This window comes from Zootoca vivipara, chromosome 15 (assembly GCF_965207765.1).
Source record: "Zootoca vivipara chromosome 15, rZooViv2.hap1.1, whole genome shotgun sequence".
Classification (NCBI taxonomy): domain Eukaryota; kingdom Metazoa; phylum Chordata; class Lepidosauria; order Squamata; family Lacertidae; genus Zootoca; species Zootoca vivipara.
The window spans coordinates 42215788-42232290 of record NC_142598.1 but is presented as its reverse complement, the minus strand read 5'-3'; the positions used below and the strand labels follow the sequence as shown (position 1 = coordinate 42232290).

Genomic DNA, 16503 nt, shown 5'->3' with positions numbered 1-16503 from the left:
TAATAAAAAGTAAAAATTAGATAACTCAGCAGCCTACACTGAAGTGTTTCACATAGCTCTATGTTAATCAAGGGAAGACTTAATTCTCAATATAAAATGAGAATAACTGACTGCTTTTGAACTTTTATGATGAGTCCTCCCCACCCACCAGCAGCAGGGATCAGGGGATGGGATATGTCTTCTATGCTTCAATGTACAGAACCACTGGACTATTTTTTGGAAGGAGTGGTCTCAATTTCTGGACTGGGCATCAACATTTACATCAAATGTTGTAATATCAAACCAGAGTTAGCTGAAATGTGCATTTTTGTTAATTATTCTAACTTCTTCAGCTCCAAGTATCAGTTGTGCTGAAAGGTAAATACTCCGAGGAAGGATCCTCTCCTCCCTGAATCAAGAATGCAGCAAGATATTTCAGAAATCTGGGGTGTGATAGGTTTAATTGCTGTAGCAGAATAATTTGTTAAAGACAGTCTTCAAAAGTACTTTTATTAAAGGCTGAAGTGCACGGTAAATAGCCCAAATAGAGCATTTCAAAGATGCCAGTGTGATAAGCACAGCCCTGTCATGCGGCTCTGTGTATCATGGATGAGTGCTTATTATGTTTACGTTTTGCCTTGGCCGTCTGGCAGTCAGGATCCCAAGAGAGACGCATCATTTCCATTGCAGATATATCTTAATTATGGGGCTGATTTTGACTGTAAATTATTATCCATGTGCCTTCTTAAACAAGAATAGTGGCCAAAACAGAGCTGGTTTGGAAAATGTGCTCTTTTCAAGTAATATACCTGATGCTTAGTCAGCTTCATCTCTGTTGATTGAGGCTTGATTTACACAAATGTTTCTGAGGTTTATTCAGTTTGACCCCCCCCCCTTCAGACCTGTTTTTGTGTGCATTTTTTCATTGTAAGCTTATAAGTTGTGTTGAAAAAAGTGGGGCCCTTGCATGCATTGATCATAGGGAATTACTAGGTGCTGTTTCAAAGTCGCTAACTAAAAAGAAAAAGTCAAACCCATTTGAAAAAAGAGAGACAACCCCACCCCAATATCACGTGGCTTGGCCTGAATGTGGTTAATGTGACAGCATAATAAAACACATATTTACTTTTGACATACCACAATTGCACCCAGGGCCGGTGCTAGGGGTTTTTGTGCCCTAGGCGAGATCACCTTCTGGTGCCCCCCCATTAATAAAAAAATAAAACAAATGAATAAATAAAAATAGAAAATAGAAAAAAAATAAAAAGTATCATCATGGGGCTATAAAATCTATAAAATCTATTGAGCTATTTAAAAAGAGAGAGAAACGCACAACCTGTACTTTGAAGTAATGACATCACAGCATTAAAAATGAAGCGAAGTTATATTTGAGATGCGAGGAGCCCAAAGAATTCACTTTTCTTGCCACATGGGGGTCAGTCAGGAAGCCCCTTTCCCAAAGCGATGCAACGAGGGGGACTGGCTGTGACCCTCACGAAGCGAGGCACGAGGGGGACTTTGTCCACGCTCAGAGGCAACTTGTCTCTCTTTTTTTTACTACTAACAACACTGACCTCGCAAGCCCTCGAGTGAGCCCCAGCAAGAGCAAGCGCTGGGGGTCTTCATCTGTCCTGGCCCTTCCCCTCACAGACGGCGGCGGAGCCCCTCGTGGCGGAGGAGGAGGCGGCCATACCAGGCCTGGTGCTCCGCTGCGCTCCCCCTTCCTTCCAGCTCAGGGCGGCCCTGCCCTCGCCTGCCCCTCAGAGATGGGTCGTCACCTGTTCCTGCTTCTACACTACCATCTTGCCTCTGGTCCTGACGTCCTCAGCCAGGGCTTCAACCGCCCAGCGACTGGACTGTGACACAAATACTTCTGATTTGTTGTTTCAAGTGCAGCTCAAATAAAAGGCAAATAACATAATGGAGCATCTGAAAAATTTCTACTATTTCCCCATACTTTGCAGCTTTTGGAAATGTCACATTTTCAGATACCATCTGATCATGGTATCTGCCCAGAAAGACTCCCCTGCATTTTTTGCAGATAAAGTCGCTCAGATTCGGGAAGAGGTAGACTCCACTGTGGGAGCAGGACCGGGGCGAGAGAGTGCTAGAGCCTTGTCTAGTCCAGTTGCGTGGGATCAATTCCAATCTGTTACCTCCGAGGATGTGGACAGGCTGCTTGGACGAGTGAAACCAACCACCTGTCTCCTTGATATTTGCCCATCCTGGCTTATAAAAGCTAGCTGGGAACGGCTGGGCGATGGGCTTCGCGGGTTGGTGAATGCTTCTCTCTGTGAGGGAGCCTTCCCAGACCCGCTGAAAGAGGCGGTTATTAAACCGCTTCTTAAAAAACCATATTTAGATGCGGCCAATATGTCCAACTATCGCCCAGTCTCAAATCTTCCATTCTTGGGCAAGGTGATTGAGCGAGTGGTTGCTGAACAAGTCCAGGCACGCCTGGAAGAAGCGGACCATTTGGATCCCTTCCAGTCGGGATTCAGGCCTCATCATGGGACTGAAACTGGGTCTGGGTCACATGCATGGGCAAATATAGATCCCTTGATCAGTTTGGCTAGCATCCCATTGGCCTGATTAAACCCAGCATCAAGGGACCCTACCAATAAGGGACCTACCAATAGGGTGTTGTGGCTATCTAATCGTACCCACCTACAACACGGTTTGGTTGCCAGGTCGCACCTCCCTCTTTGAGGGAGGACATGATTTATTCTTTTCACTTTGTTTACTTTTAATATTGGTGAGGCAAGAATTCACAAGCCCATCTGTTTTTGCAGAGGAAGCAGCAGGCAGGAGCACAGCTGGGCAGGTGCCCACCTTGGTTGGGCCTGACCCACAAGGGCTGCCTTGCATGGCCACAGAATATGCTACTGACAATAGAAAAGGTGGTTTCTGGAAAGGCAGCTTGTGACTTGTGTGACTGTTGCCTGATGTGCCATGAATGTTAGAAGTGGCACTTGGCTGAGTATATAAAATGAAGGATGAAGCTCCTGCCCCCCCCCCCCCGCACACTTTTTATTTACAGTTCCCAGCAGAATGCAAATGTGGATTCTAAAAGAATTTCTTGTATATTTCTAGTTTTAAATTATTTCTCCATAAGATACAGAGCTTAATCCTTTTCTAAATAAATAGGGCCTAATTGAAAAAAGCAGAGGGAGCTAAGCAGCAAAGAATAGAAAAATGTTTACAGAGCTAGGAAGTACATACTGAATGTTGCAGAAAATTTGCATATGGATTACTTGTGGAGAGAAAAAGAGAAACATTCTCAGCCTGTTTGTTAGTGTGATGGACTCCCACCGCTTCAAATACAAGTCCTTTTGCCTTTTTCTTTTTAATCCAACTGTTCTTTTTGGCAATCTTTCCCTTGAACCAGTAATTGAATATTCGGGTTTTGTATTTCACCCTGGGCAAAAAAAGAGAGAGAATGAAAAATAGCTGTGCCCAGAAGAGGAGGCTGTTTAGGTTTTAAATATTAGGCTATATTAATTTAATTTGTTTTCAACTAAGGGTAATTGAATGAAGGTGAGAGTGTATCTGATAGAAAATGCAGAATGTTTTCCAGACTGGATTATTACATAAAAGCATGTAGATGTGAGATGTTAATATACGCTAATCAAATAATAGCATCCTGCAGTGCGCCACCTGCTCAGTGCTGAATTCTCGCTCAGGAAGAATTACCGTGTAGGTGCTGCAATTTATAAATGTTGATAACCGAAGCACAACATATTTTTGTTGTATTTTTAAAATAACAGACACAAGACATGCCCAGGAAGAGAGCAGGGGTGGCACTAATCCCAGGGGTTCTGGGAAATAGAAGGTGTTGGGGGGGGTGGCAGGCTAGGTAAGGGACTGTGCCGAGAATTGCAGCTGTCCTATCAGCCAGCCCTCAAGTTTGCAGCTGTTGCTGAATGCAGCTCAGAGTAAGACCCACACCCCTGTCCATGTCTTAATGATGGATGAGGAGGCTGATCTGGCCTGGATCACTGAGACCTGGGTGGGTGAGCAATTGCTCTCAGCCAGCTGTGCCCACCTGGGTACTTGGCACACCGACGGGGCAGACTTGAGGGTTCAGGAGGGGGAGTTGCTGCGCTCAAGACAGGCTTGCTGCCCTGTTGGGAGGGGATCTAGAGGGTGTGCTCCTGACATTGGGCAATTGGGGATCCTGCTGCCCAGCTGCCTCTCTGCCTGAGCTGACAGAGCTGGTCTCAGACCCCCAGACTGCTGGTTCTGGGGGACTTCAGCATCCATGCAGGCTGCCATGACAACCTTGAGGCTGTCCCAACATGTCACCAGCCCAACGCCTGTGGCAGGCCACACTTTGGGCCTTGTTCTCCAAACTGGGCAGGAAAAGAGTGATCTGAAAGTGGGGAATATGGGCATCAGTCCCTTGTCATAGTCAGATCACTTCCTGATGAGATTTAGGCGCTCAGCACTTTCTCTTTCTGCAGGGGTGAGGGACCTATTAGGATGGTCCCAATGGCCGACTTTGGGCTCTCAAATTTCAGCAGTGCCCTGTGCAGCACTAACATTTGGGGCCCTGCCTCTTGTGCTCCATTCTACAGCATGGTGGTGGTGCCTCCTGGAGCATGGCGTCCAGAGTGGCCATTCTGGTCGCACCACTGTAAAACCAGTTCTGATGGCACACCTTTGGAGACAGATGCATCCAATGAATTTCCAGATGGCTCTGAGGGACTTTCTGGCTAATATGACAGTCACTACTATCAAAGCTGTGACCACCTCTGGAACATCCAAATGGCTCAGGCTGTGAACGCAACTGACCCTGAGCCCCCTCTCCCACTTTTTGGCGCTGCTTGGTTCCCATGGATACTCCAGAACTTGGGGCAAGGAAGCAAGCTGGAAGGCAGCTCAAATGGGAGTGGAGGAAAACCCTGGTGGAAGACTATCAAATGCTGGTGAGGGCTCATCATCGAGCCTATCGAGTGGTAGTCAAGGCAACAAAGAAAGTCTACTTTGCTGCCTCTGCTGCATTCTCCTTGTGCCACCTGACAGAGCTTTTCTGGGTAGTGCAAGGCCTCTTACAGTCTGGCCCAAAGAAGGTGGCAGAACCAACAGTAGCTCACTGTGACTTGTTTGCAAAGCGTTTTGAGGATAGAATTGCTTGCCTCCGGCAGAATCTTGACTCTGCTGTTAAAGCAGATGAATTTCAAGGGGCACCCAGAGCGCAGTCTAGTCCTGTTGTGGTGGATGAGCCAGGGAGGTGATGAATGGCTCCTTGTGAGAGACCATGGAGGCATTGGTAAAACCACTCCTCAAGAAATCCTCCCTGGGTTTGGAAAATCTAAGCAACTACCAGTCAGTTGCCCATCTCCCATTCATGGGCAAGGTTCTTAACAGGATGGTTGCGGACGAGATCAGGGCACTCTTGGAGGAAACTCCCACAACCCGCATCAGCCCTTGCTAGCACAGCCATGATGGTTGGGGGGGCTGATATGAGTTGTAGCGCAAAGCATTTGGAGGGCGCCAAGATTGTGAAGGCCAATCTGAATACAGCAACTGTCCTTTCCACAGTCTGGACCAAAAAAGGTGGCAGAACCAAGAGCAGCTCACATAACTGAACAGTAATGGGAAATTCTTAGCCAGTTCTTGTCTGAAAAATACTCAGCAGCTGGTCAGTTCTGTCTGAACTGAAGACTCAAATATTTCCTTGGGCAGAGATCACTTATTTGCTCTATGTTGCCTGTAAAGTTTTTGCAAGACTACCAACCCGCTTCCTTCTTGCTTTAACCCTTCTCTCACCTCACAGCAGAATGGGAGAGACACAGAGTTGGAGTGAAAAACAAGTCACAACTTTATTAATAGCTTACATGTTTTTGGAAGTAATTGGGCAGAGACAAGGCAGATTTGCTAACAACTGTAGACAATCTAGGCCAATTTCTGGGTCTCTGCCCTGCCAATCATAGCTGCCAAGTTATCCCTTTTTTACAGGGATTTTCCCTTATGCTGAATAGGCTTCCTCGCGAGAAAAGGGAAAACTTGGCAGCTATGCTGCCAATCTGCTGGGTAATGATGGGCAGAAGGAATGGTTCATTACCACAAATGAGCTCCCTCAGTTCTGCAAAACAAAGCCCTCAACACAGCAGAGGGTTTAGCTCATAACCTGTTCCCAAAATAGACAACCCTCACTTGCCCTAAGTCATGGCACATGTGCTATATCAGAACATCAAACGCAGCTATGAAAGCCAAGTACAAAGTTTCTAGATTCTAAGAGACTTCTTAGCTAGTTTAGGGTATAGCAGAGTGAAGCAATCTTCAGCCTGGTCCATGCCATTAAATGCTGCCCTTGTTTCCTTCACCCCAGACCTGATTATCTTAGGCATGTGCCAATCGAGAAGGCAATGGGGCCGACAGCTGAGCCCACTATTTGAGGTGGCAGCAACTGCCCCACTGCCATTAAACTTCTACCCCACACATCCTTCTTGTGGAACACAAACTCATCACTTGCCCCGTTTCTGCCCTATGGAAATTCACATATGTACAAAGAGAGGAATGTACTACATTGGTGATGGATATTTAATGAAGTTTTCAAGCTAATATAGAAGTTCTCTGTCAGAGTTTGACTAGGTATATTTCATTTCAATGCAGATCCTTCTGTCTGGGCACATTATGATGTTCTACCTCAATCATTCAAAATCTGATGTCAATGCACATAAATAACTCAAAGAATGACACAACCCAATGCTCCATTTTAATGAGATCTCTTCAAGCTATAATTAAAATCAGTGTTAGTTTATCTAAACAATTTGAAGACATAAAAACACAGCCATTTATTTTAAGGGCTCTCGTTTCCCATAAGCAAATAATACGCCTGATCATGAGGTTTATGTTTATGAAGGTTCTTCAGTGCATTTTAGCATTTTAAAAATAAATTCTATGCTATTGAGAAATCAAAAGGTGCAATCACCGCTTTTTCCATGTTTTTGTTGTGAACCATGCTAGTTTTGTTTTTAAAGAAGATGTTCACTGTTAACTCAGGAATTAGTCCCACTGCATTTGATGGGACGTTCCAGTACGCTTGGATAGAGTTACATATGAAAATCTGCTTAAAACTCCATATAGGCTACAGAAATTCAGCAAATTATAATGTTTGCTCATAGGAATATAAAATTTATGTTTGGCAGAAAGTCTCATGTGATGTAAGGAGGAGGATTACATTTTAAAGTTGGCAAGTTTCTCCTTCCACAACTAATGGCAGCTTCAGAGGGGGGTGATTTGCATTTGGCTGTGACACGAAGCGAGGGGGGGGGAATCAATCCCTTCCTCCAAGTGGCCCCATTCAAAATTAGGCTCCCCAAAGCTGCTGTTTTTCAAGAAAGAAGATTGCATTGCGAGCTCCAACCATGGCTCTCCAGAGTAGCAAATGGACTTGAGCTTGTTTGGAGGTTCTAGCAGGGGAGCGCAGCTATCGTATACCCTTGACCGAAGAACGGTCTTCCTCTTCCACCGAGCGTGCAGCTTCGGGAGGGACGCACATGGAGCGGTGAGGGAGGAAAGGGACACGCTCTCCAGAGTAGCATGTAGTTTAGATTTAGGTTTCCTAAGTAACTCCATAATGTGCCATTTGTGGCCCCCACAGGGGTGTGTGTGTGTGTGTTGGAGAAGTAAAGTGATTACAGACAGCAGGGACATTTAGAGCAAGATTTTTTAAAAAAAGTTAAAAGGGACCCAGGTGGTGCTATGGGTTAAACCACTGAGCCTAGGGCTTGCTGATCAGAAGGTCGGCGGTTCGAATCCCTGTGACGGGGTGAGCTCCCGTTGCTTGGTCCCAGCTCCTGCCAACCTAGCAGTTCGAAAGCACATCAAAATGCAAGTAGATAAATAGGAACCGCTATAGCGGGAAGGTAAACGGCGTTTCCATGTGCTGCTCTGGTTTGCCAGAAGCGGCTTTGTCATGCTGGCCACATGACCTGGAAGCTGTACGCCGGCTCCCTTGGCCAATAATGCGAGATGAGTGTGCAACCCCAGAGTCGGTCACGACTGGACCTAATGGTCAGGGGTCCCTTTACCTTTACCTAAAAAGTTAAAAGATGGAATGACAAACACATCACAATGCCCCCCCCCATCGGATATGACTGGTTCTTGGGGTTATGACCTGCTAATCAAGTCTTCTTGTGCAAAGAGCTGTTGTCTCTCACCCTATATAAATGTTTGGTCAGCAGCTTCCTTTGGAGACAGGTGCAAGAGTGTCCTGCAGCCAAGGATCATTGTGGCAATGGAGCCGCTTCCTCGGGAGTAAGCTTCATTCAACTCTGTGGGAATTACTTCTGAGCAGAGAGGGATAGACAGTGCATAGACGCACGTGTGTGTGTGTGTGTGTGTGTGTGTGTGTGTGTGTGTGTGTGGAGTCTCCCATCCCTCTGGAACAGTATGGAAGTGGCCCTGGGAGGTGCAGGAGAAGCAGCAATCCCAGACTTTGTTCCTCCCTAAGCTAGTAGGAGCAAACCATGGATTCATCTCATTTACTATTATGGGAACGCTTGTAAGAAGAAACAGGGCAGCTTCAATAAAATTGTCAGAAATGAAAAATAAGCCGTACAAGTATTTGAACAGTTGGAAAAGGAAGGCAGAAAAGAGAGAAAAGCAGAAAAGTTCCAAACTGCTTTCCAACAAAGAGATGCAGCAAACTAATTCTCAGGTTCTTCATTTTTTCCCCTTCCGATGGCTTTCATTCCACATTGTTTTCAAATTATTACCAGCTGACACATTCAAAAGTGATTTCTCTTCCAAGAAGCTTGTCATAATATTTACTTTCTTCACAATAACAACAGAAAAGTCAGCCAGGACTGAAATGGGGAGGCGGACTCAACTTGAAGCCCAATCCTAAAAATCTTGACTTGGAAATAGTTCCCACAAAGTCAGTATGTTTGTGTGCGTCATTTATACAGTAGGTGCATGGCATACAGCATGGCCATCAAATGTTCATGGCATCTGTGTTGTGTTGTGTTGCAATCCATTCCATGTTTACTCAGAAGTAAGTCCTGTATTGTTCATTGGGGCTTACTCCCATGTAAGTGTACAGAAGATTGGAGCCGAAGGAACAAAAGGCAAGTTACATGTGAAAGGAGTGTACAGTCTAAAGTTCCAGTGATCTTTTCCCCTGGTAACAGTGCCAAGTTTTCAGCTTTTATAAACACTGTACAAAAAAAGATGCATCTTTGTGGTGACTGACTTTGTCAGGCCTAAACTTTGTGGATATACAAAGTTAAGTGCATCTGTCAATCTCTTGGTCAAGGAGACAAAGGGGCAATGGCCATACGCTGCAATCCACTGCATGCATAGCTTGGTTTGGTATTTCTCCATCCTGGAGAAAAGGGCTCTGTTCTTCATGAAGGATACTTTATGTGTTTTTCACACACACAAAAAGCCCAGGGGGAAACAGCACACCGTTCAGGCTTTTCCAGTAATTGGGTTGTCTTGGGCCTCTGAGTGTACAAAATCTCTGTGTCTGTTGTAGAGGTACTTTAGAATTAATATCAGAGAGGGACTCAGAGATTGTGAAGAAGCATCACAAGCAGCTTGCACGACCTCTTCCCACAACTTTCCTACACAACATTCTTTTTGGACATTAAAACACACGATGCCAGCTGGGCATGAACCTGATTGTGCAAGTGGCTAGTGGTATAAGTTTGTAACATCCAAAAGCTATGTTGAAGAACAACTTCGCCTCCAGCAGTTTCTCTGCTAAAAATAGCCCCCATGTGCCCCTCCCCCCTTGGCAGGAGCTAAAAGTGTTGGTATCCCCTTCCCCCCCCCCCCAGCATGTCAACATAACAACAGCTGACGGGTTAAGAAGCCTCCAGGCACCCATCCCTGGGAATCTTCCTCTAGGTGCATGCTAGAAAGAAGGAAAAAGTCAAGGAATCCCACCCCCTCACAAGGGATAATCATGTCTAGTTTTCCTCTCAGTGAGAGAAAGCCAGCCATCTATAATGAATTCATTCATTCATAGTGAAATTAAGATAATAATCCACATTTCCCTTGTTCATAACCTTTACTATAAACTTTAGTGTTTTAAAACCTCATATATATATATATATATATATATATATATATATATATCCTCTATAAAGAGGGGGGGATCTGCATGTAAATATTTTCAAACTCCATTTGATTTGAAAGAACACTAGCACAAAACAAAATTAAAAACCATAGTCCAGGAAATTATCTTTATAAGTTAGTTTACAGCATCAGTTTAAATGTTACACTACAGAATAAAATACAGTAACCAGGAAAACATTACAGAATTCTGTTGTTTTTATATTATTTCATTAAATCCGTGAAATTTTTATGCTTCCAGAAAGTCTGGATGATTCAGGGAGGAGTGTTGAAAGGTCTTAAAATGGCAAAGGCTTGACATGTATTAAAATGATTAATTGTGGTTAAGGTGCTATATCCTCTTTCATACTTATGCTTTAATAACTCAGAAGTTATGAACATTCCCATTTGAAAATATAACTGAAATCAACTTGGTTTTATGTTTCATCACCTAATTGTACCTAATTTGGGAATAAGCTAACTAAGCCTAAAATCCTATTAGGAAAGAAAACCCTGCATGTTTTGTCCCGTTTAGAAAAATGTCATTCTGAGAAATGTCATTCTATCACTGTGGACTTAATGCCTAATTCTGAAGGTAATCTAACACTTTTTTCAGTCATTCCATGAGAGTTTATTTGCATTTGCTGCTGCTGCTGCTGATAATGATGATATCACACATTCAATGAGCACGAGACTTTAAAGCAGGCATGGGGCATCTTTTAACCACTCAGCAATACAAGACTAATAAAGATTTTCAGGCTACATACAAACCATACCTTTAAAACACATTTAAAGCACATGACCTCCCCTCCAAATTCCTGGGAACTGTAGTTTGTTAAGGGTGCTGGGAATTGTAGCTCTGTGGGATGTAACCTACAGTGGCCAGGATTCTTCAGGGGTGAAGCCATATGTTTGAAAGGTATGGGGAGCAATTCAACATTGCCTTCCATTGATTGTTCCATCAGGGCTTGGGCCAGCCAGAGCAATCTCCCCTCTCCAACCCCAACCCACGCCAATTTGGGGGGGCTGTTGGGCGGAGGAGAGGGAGAACGCCCCATTGCGCAACCGGAAGTCTTTGCTCGGGACTCATCCTTGAAGCCTCAGAGAATGCATTAGAGGGAGGGATGGTATATTGCCTGCTGTAAGACCAACGCACATTTATTGGAAGGCCTGGATGTTGGTTGCGCACAGGGAGGGCTTCTGTCATTCCCATGGCTGAATATACACATATATAAAAAATGCTGTGACATATACCATGTGTATGGAATTTACCATTATCTCATCAGCACCATCTAGTGTCACATTTGATGCACTTAAAACGACCTTAAACATTATATTTTCAGCAAGTTTCCTGGTGGCACAGAGCCTGAACACAGAGAGCTATCTACTTATCGGCTCTGTTCAGATACTTGGACGAGCCTGCGAACGACCAAAGTGGAGACGGCGGCCATAATCCTATGACGCTAATTCTCTCCCTCACACTCATTCACAGGCTGCAGCCCTGTTTCAAAATCAGGCGATTAACATGAATGTGCAAGAAACATTTGCTTAAAAAAAAAGGAGGGGAAAGAGTTCCTTTCCCCTTCTCCTTTTCTTCAATCTTAAAAATGTTCTTTTGCTCCACAGTTTGAAGGCTGCAAGAAGGCCTTTTCTAGACTAGAAAACCTCAAGATTCACTTAAGGAGCCACACTGGAGAAAAGCCTTACCTTTGCCAGCACCCAGGCTGTCAAAAAGCATTCAGTAATTCCAGCGACCGAGCCAAGCATCAGAGGACTCACCTGGACACGGTAAGGGAAATAGGGGATTTCAGATTGCATATTGCTCTCCTGCTTTGACTCTGCTGTAGATCTTGTTCTCTCTCTTTAGAACTTTGAAAGGGAAAATTGTTCGCTATGGAGAATTTTGGGCAGAGGCAGAAGGTTAGATCAAGATTGAATCATGCTTAAGCACAGACCCATTGAAATCCGTGGGCCTTCAATAATCCTGGCTGAAGTCCCATTGATTCCAGTGGATCTGCTCTATGTATGACTACGGTGAAATCTACACACACATATGTATAATGCTGTGAAAATGCTTTTAAAAAAACATTTTGAAAAAAACATTGAATTTTGCATAGCTCACTGTTGCCATCTAGTGTCCAGGGCAGCTATCTATCAGCTCCATCTGGTACGCAGGCTGAGACCCTACCTGCCTGCAGACTGTCTCGCCAGAGTGGTGCATGCTCTAGTTATTTCTTGCTTGGACTACTGCAATGCGCTCTACGTGGGGCTATCTTTGAAGGTGACCTGGAAACTACAACTAATCCAGAATGCGGCAGCTGGACTGGTGATTGGGAGCGGCCGCCGAGACCACATAACACCAGTCTTGAAAGATCTACATTGGCTCCCAGTACATTTCTGAGCACAGTTCAAAGTGTTGGTGCTGACCTTTAAGGCCCTAAATGCCCTCGGTCCAGTATACCTGAAGGAGCGTCTCCACCCCCATCGTTCTGCCCGGACGCTGAGGTCCAGTACCAAGGGCCTTCTGGCAGTTCCCTCGTTGCGAGAAGCCAAGTTGCAGGGAACCAGGCAGAGGGCCTTCTTGGTGGTGGCGCCCGCCCTGTGGAATGCCCTCCCATCAGATGTCAAAGAGAAAAACAGCTACCAGATTTTTAGAAGACATCTGAAGGCAGCCCTGCTTAGGGAGGCTTTTAATGTTTAATAGATTGTTTTGTTTTATTTTTCTGTTGGAAGCCGCCCAGAGTGGCTGGGGAAACCCAGCTAGATGGGCGGGGTATAAATAAATTAATAATAATAATAATAATAATAATAATAATAATAATAATAATAATACTCTGCCCTCCCCTGCCAAAACTGGGTTCAGCGTGGCTAACATCAAATGTATTAGACATTAACATAAAATCAGGCAATCAATTAAAATACATCCTAAAATCCAATCAGATGGCAACCCGCAGATTAGGGTTTGGGACCTTAAATACTCACCAGGCCCAACTGTTTGTGCTGAGTTTATATGGGCCTGTGAGAAAAATTAGGAGGCCACTTTCCTGCAAGTGTAGTCCTTCCCCTTTTGTGCACTGCTGCCAAGGCCCATCCTCCAACCCAGCCAATCCATGCCTCCCTTGTGATAGACTCCCCTCCTCTCCCAGGCCCACAGCTCCTGCTGGTGGCTCCCATGTCAGAAGGAGCTGCGGGATCCCAGAAGGAATAAAAAAATTCCTTCAGTAGCACCTTAAAGACCAACTAAGTTTTTATTTTGGTATGAGCTTTCATGTGCATGCACACTTCTTCAGATACAGTGAAATAGAAGTCCCCAGGCACTTATGCCTGGGGGACTTCTATTTCACTGTATCTGAAGAAGTGTGCATGCACATGAAAGCTCATACCAAAATAAAAACTTAGTTGGTCTTTAAGGTGCTACTGAAGGAATTTTTTTATTTTACTTCGACCCAGACCAACACGGCTACCTACCTGTAACCAGATCCCAGAAGGAGTTCAGCTTAGGGCAGCCTTTTCCCAGCCTGTGACTCTCCAGGTGTTACTGAAGTACACCTGCCATTAACCGCCCTGCCATCTACAGATGAAGTATGCAAATTTAATAATAAATTTTTTAAAAAAAAAACTTTGACCACTGCCCATGCTGGCCAAGATTGTTCAGAGCTTGAGTCCAAGAACTTCTGGATGACAACAGGTTGGGGAAAGAAGGTTTAAGGCAATGGGCCTGTTGGAAACACTACACACTCAACCATAGCTGTCAAGTTTTCCCTTTTCTCGTGAGGAAGCCTATTCAACATAAGATAATTTCCCTTTTAAAAAGGGAGAACTTGACAGCTATGCACTCTCAACCTGTCTACACATTTTGCAAAACTGCAATGCATTCAGATGAAGTAAATGTTCTCTAATATACACAATATATTCCAGTGAAAGAGTTTGGAATGTAGAAAGCAACAGTACCGGTAGCTGTGTTGATCTATGAGAAAACCACAGTTGGACAGCAACTTTATTGGGACCAAGCAAAATGTCTCCAGAACTCATCATCAAGCAGGATGCTATGCAAAGCAATGGTTGGGGGAGGGAGTACCAAAATTATGTGCAAACCAGACCATGGCCAGCTTGTAGACTCAGTTCATGCAAGTCATTAATTAGCAAAGTTATGGATTGAGATTAGATTGTGCACTAAGTAAAAAGAAACAAAAAATAAATAAAATCCTTCCAGTAGCACCTTAGAGACCAACTAAGTTTGTCATAGGTATGAGCTTTCGTGTGCATCTGAAGAAGTGTGCATGCACACGAAAGCTCATACCTATGACAAACTTAGTTGTGTTGTTCATTACAATTTCCTACACAAAAAATAGCCTATATCATAAATAATTAAGTATAAGAGTTATTGGTTGAAATGTATGGATCAGGCCTAAAAACACCTGGGAAAGTGTTTCACCTGTAGGGAAGCACTCTAATAGCACCGTGTTCTACAAATACGGTACCTTCCTGCATGACAATTGTTGCTCATGAAGGAAATTGTGATGAATGGAACAAAATTCACAATGGTACAATTCTGGCTAGTAATGCAAATGAAACAATGGTGAAGTACAACTTTTTCCAATAAGCTAATGTTCTTTTAAAAGGGTGTATTGATAGCAGTGCATGTTTATAATATAATTAGTGTTTGAAGTAAAAAACTTCAATAAACAATCCCTGAAGATTCTTTGTACAGCCTTCAATATTTTGCTTTCTGCTTTGATTTCTTGTCTGCCATATCCGACTAACCTTTCCCCTTCCTTCTCTCTTCTGAAGCAGGTTTCTTCTATATCTCTATGTCTGGGACTTTTCCACAGCTTCTTTTCCTGGCCCACTAAAGAAATGTAATCTTTGACTATACCAAAGGTTTCTATGAGGGTTGCATCATTGTAAGTACAAGTGGAGATAATGATTTATTTGATCAGTGTGTGAAATTCAGTCACTCCTGCCTTTGCCACTTTTTGCACCAAGGGGCATCATCCCCATTGCCCTGAGCCCTGTCTGAGATTTTCCCTCACCCAGCCAAACTGAACTTTTGCTTCCCACATAAAACTTCACTATTTGTCAAATGCAGCTATTGCACAAGCATTCGGAGACCTTGGTGCAGCTGAAGCAATGGGCAATGCAGGCTGGTGAGCAAGTAAGCAGTGAAAAATAAAAATAAACTATCAAATATATTCATATGAAATAGATGAAATAACAAAAGACACTTCACTTTCAAAACAGTTCGCTTTCTCTTTCTTACCAGTCTTCCTTACTTTCTATCTCTTAGCTGTGTTTTCAATGTCATGCCCATTCTGCTTGTGGTATTATTTACTACGGTAATTGCATTCTAGTTTGTGTCTCAAACCCACAGGCTTTGAAGAAACATAGGTGCATATATCTTAAAAAGTGACTGGAGAACCTTTCCTCTGTTTGCTTCAGAAACCTTACGCTTGCCAGATTCCTGGATGCACCAAACGATACACAGATCCAAGCTCTCTAAGGAAGCACGTGAAGGCCCATTCCTCCAAAGACCAGCAGGCTCGGAAAAAGGTAAGAAAGCGTGTCAGGCAGGAGAAAGAGATGAAAGAATGCGCAAGGCGGGTCTGCAAATGCAAGGGAATAAAAAGGGGGCAGTCCGTATCCTGCTGTAAGAACCTACCCTCCAAGTGTCCCAATTTCCCAAGGAGTCTCGGAATTACAAAAGCCTTCTGATTTGATCCCGGAATGTCCCTCTTTGTCACTGAGCTCGAGGAGCAGGAGGAGCTGGCCCTGGTCCCAAGGGGCAGCAGGGGGGGAGCACCCTGTTGCCTCTCCATCGCTACCACTCCCAGCCTCCTCCCTTGTGCAGCTCAGAGCAGCTGCTGGAGAGCAGGCAAGGAGGAGGAGAAGGTGCTGCCACTGCCAAGGCCCTGCCTGGCATGATGCCTGGCTCTGAGGGGCAGGAGGAGGGCAGGGTGGCCCTGGGCAGGAACAAAGAGGCAGCAGAGCAGAGCTCAAAGAATCTTGGTTTCTTTTTAAAAAATGTGTTGTGCATCTACATCTAATCTTGCCCCTTTCTAAAATATATTTAGTGGTGTGGTGTGTGTTTTCCTTTTTTGTAAAGCTTTCAAAGAATAAAATCAAATCTTGATTAATGATAATGATGAGGGGAAACTGCACCTGAAGACAGCCATGTATCAGGAGGTATTTTGTTTTTAGATATGCTGTTTTTAGATATATTAGATAGGCTGGGGAAATCCAACCAGGTGGGCAGGGTAATAAAATAATAATAATAATAATAATAATAATAATAATAATAATAATAATAATAACAACAACAACTTCTGCTTTATAGAATCATAGATCTTAGAGTTGGAAGGGACCCAAGGGTCATCCAGTCCAACCCCCTGCAATGCAGGAATATCAGCTGAAACATCCATGACAGGTGGCCATCCAACCTCTGCTTAAAAACCTCCA

At 44.1% G+C, this 16503-nt stretch overlaps 1 protein-coding gene across 5 annotated transcripts in view; it reads left to right on the top strand.

The window, feature by feature from the left end:
- Window positions 1-16503, top strand: part of GLIS3 (GLIS family zinc finger 3) — a 160066-nt gene that overhangs the window by 93330 nt on the left and 50233 nt on the right. For all 5 annotated transcript variants that reach the window (XM_060269160.2, XM_088658858.1, XM_060269161.2 and 2 more), the window contains exons 5-6: window positions 11674-11835; window positions 15487-15597. In XM_060269160.2, coding sequence (XP_060125143.2) covers window positions 11674-11835; window positions 15487-15597 — 273 coding nt within the window. The remainder of the gene's footprint in view (window positions 1-11673; window positions 11836-15486; window positions 15598-16503) is intronic.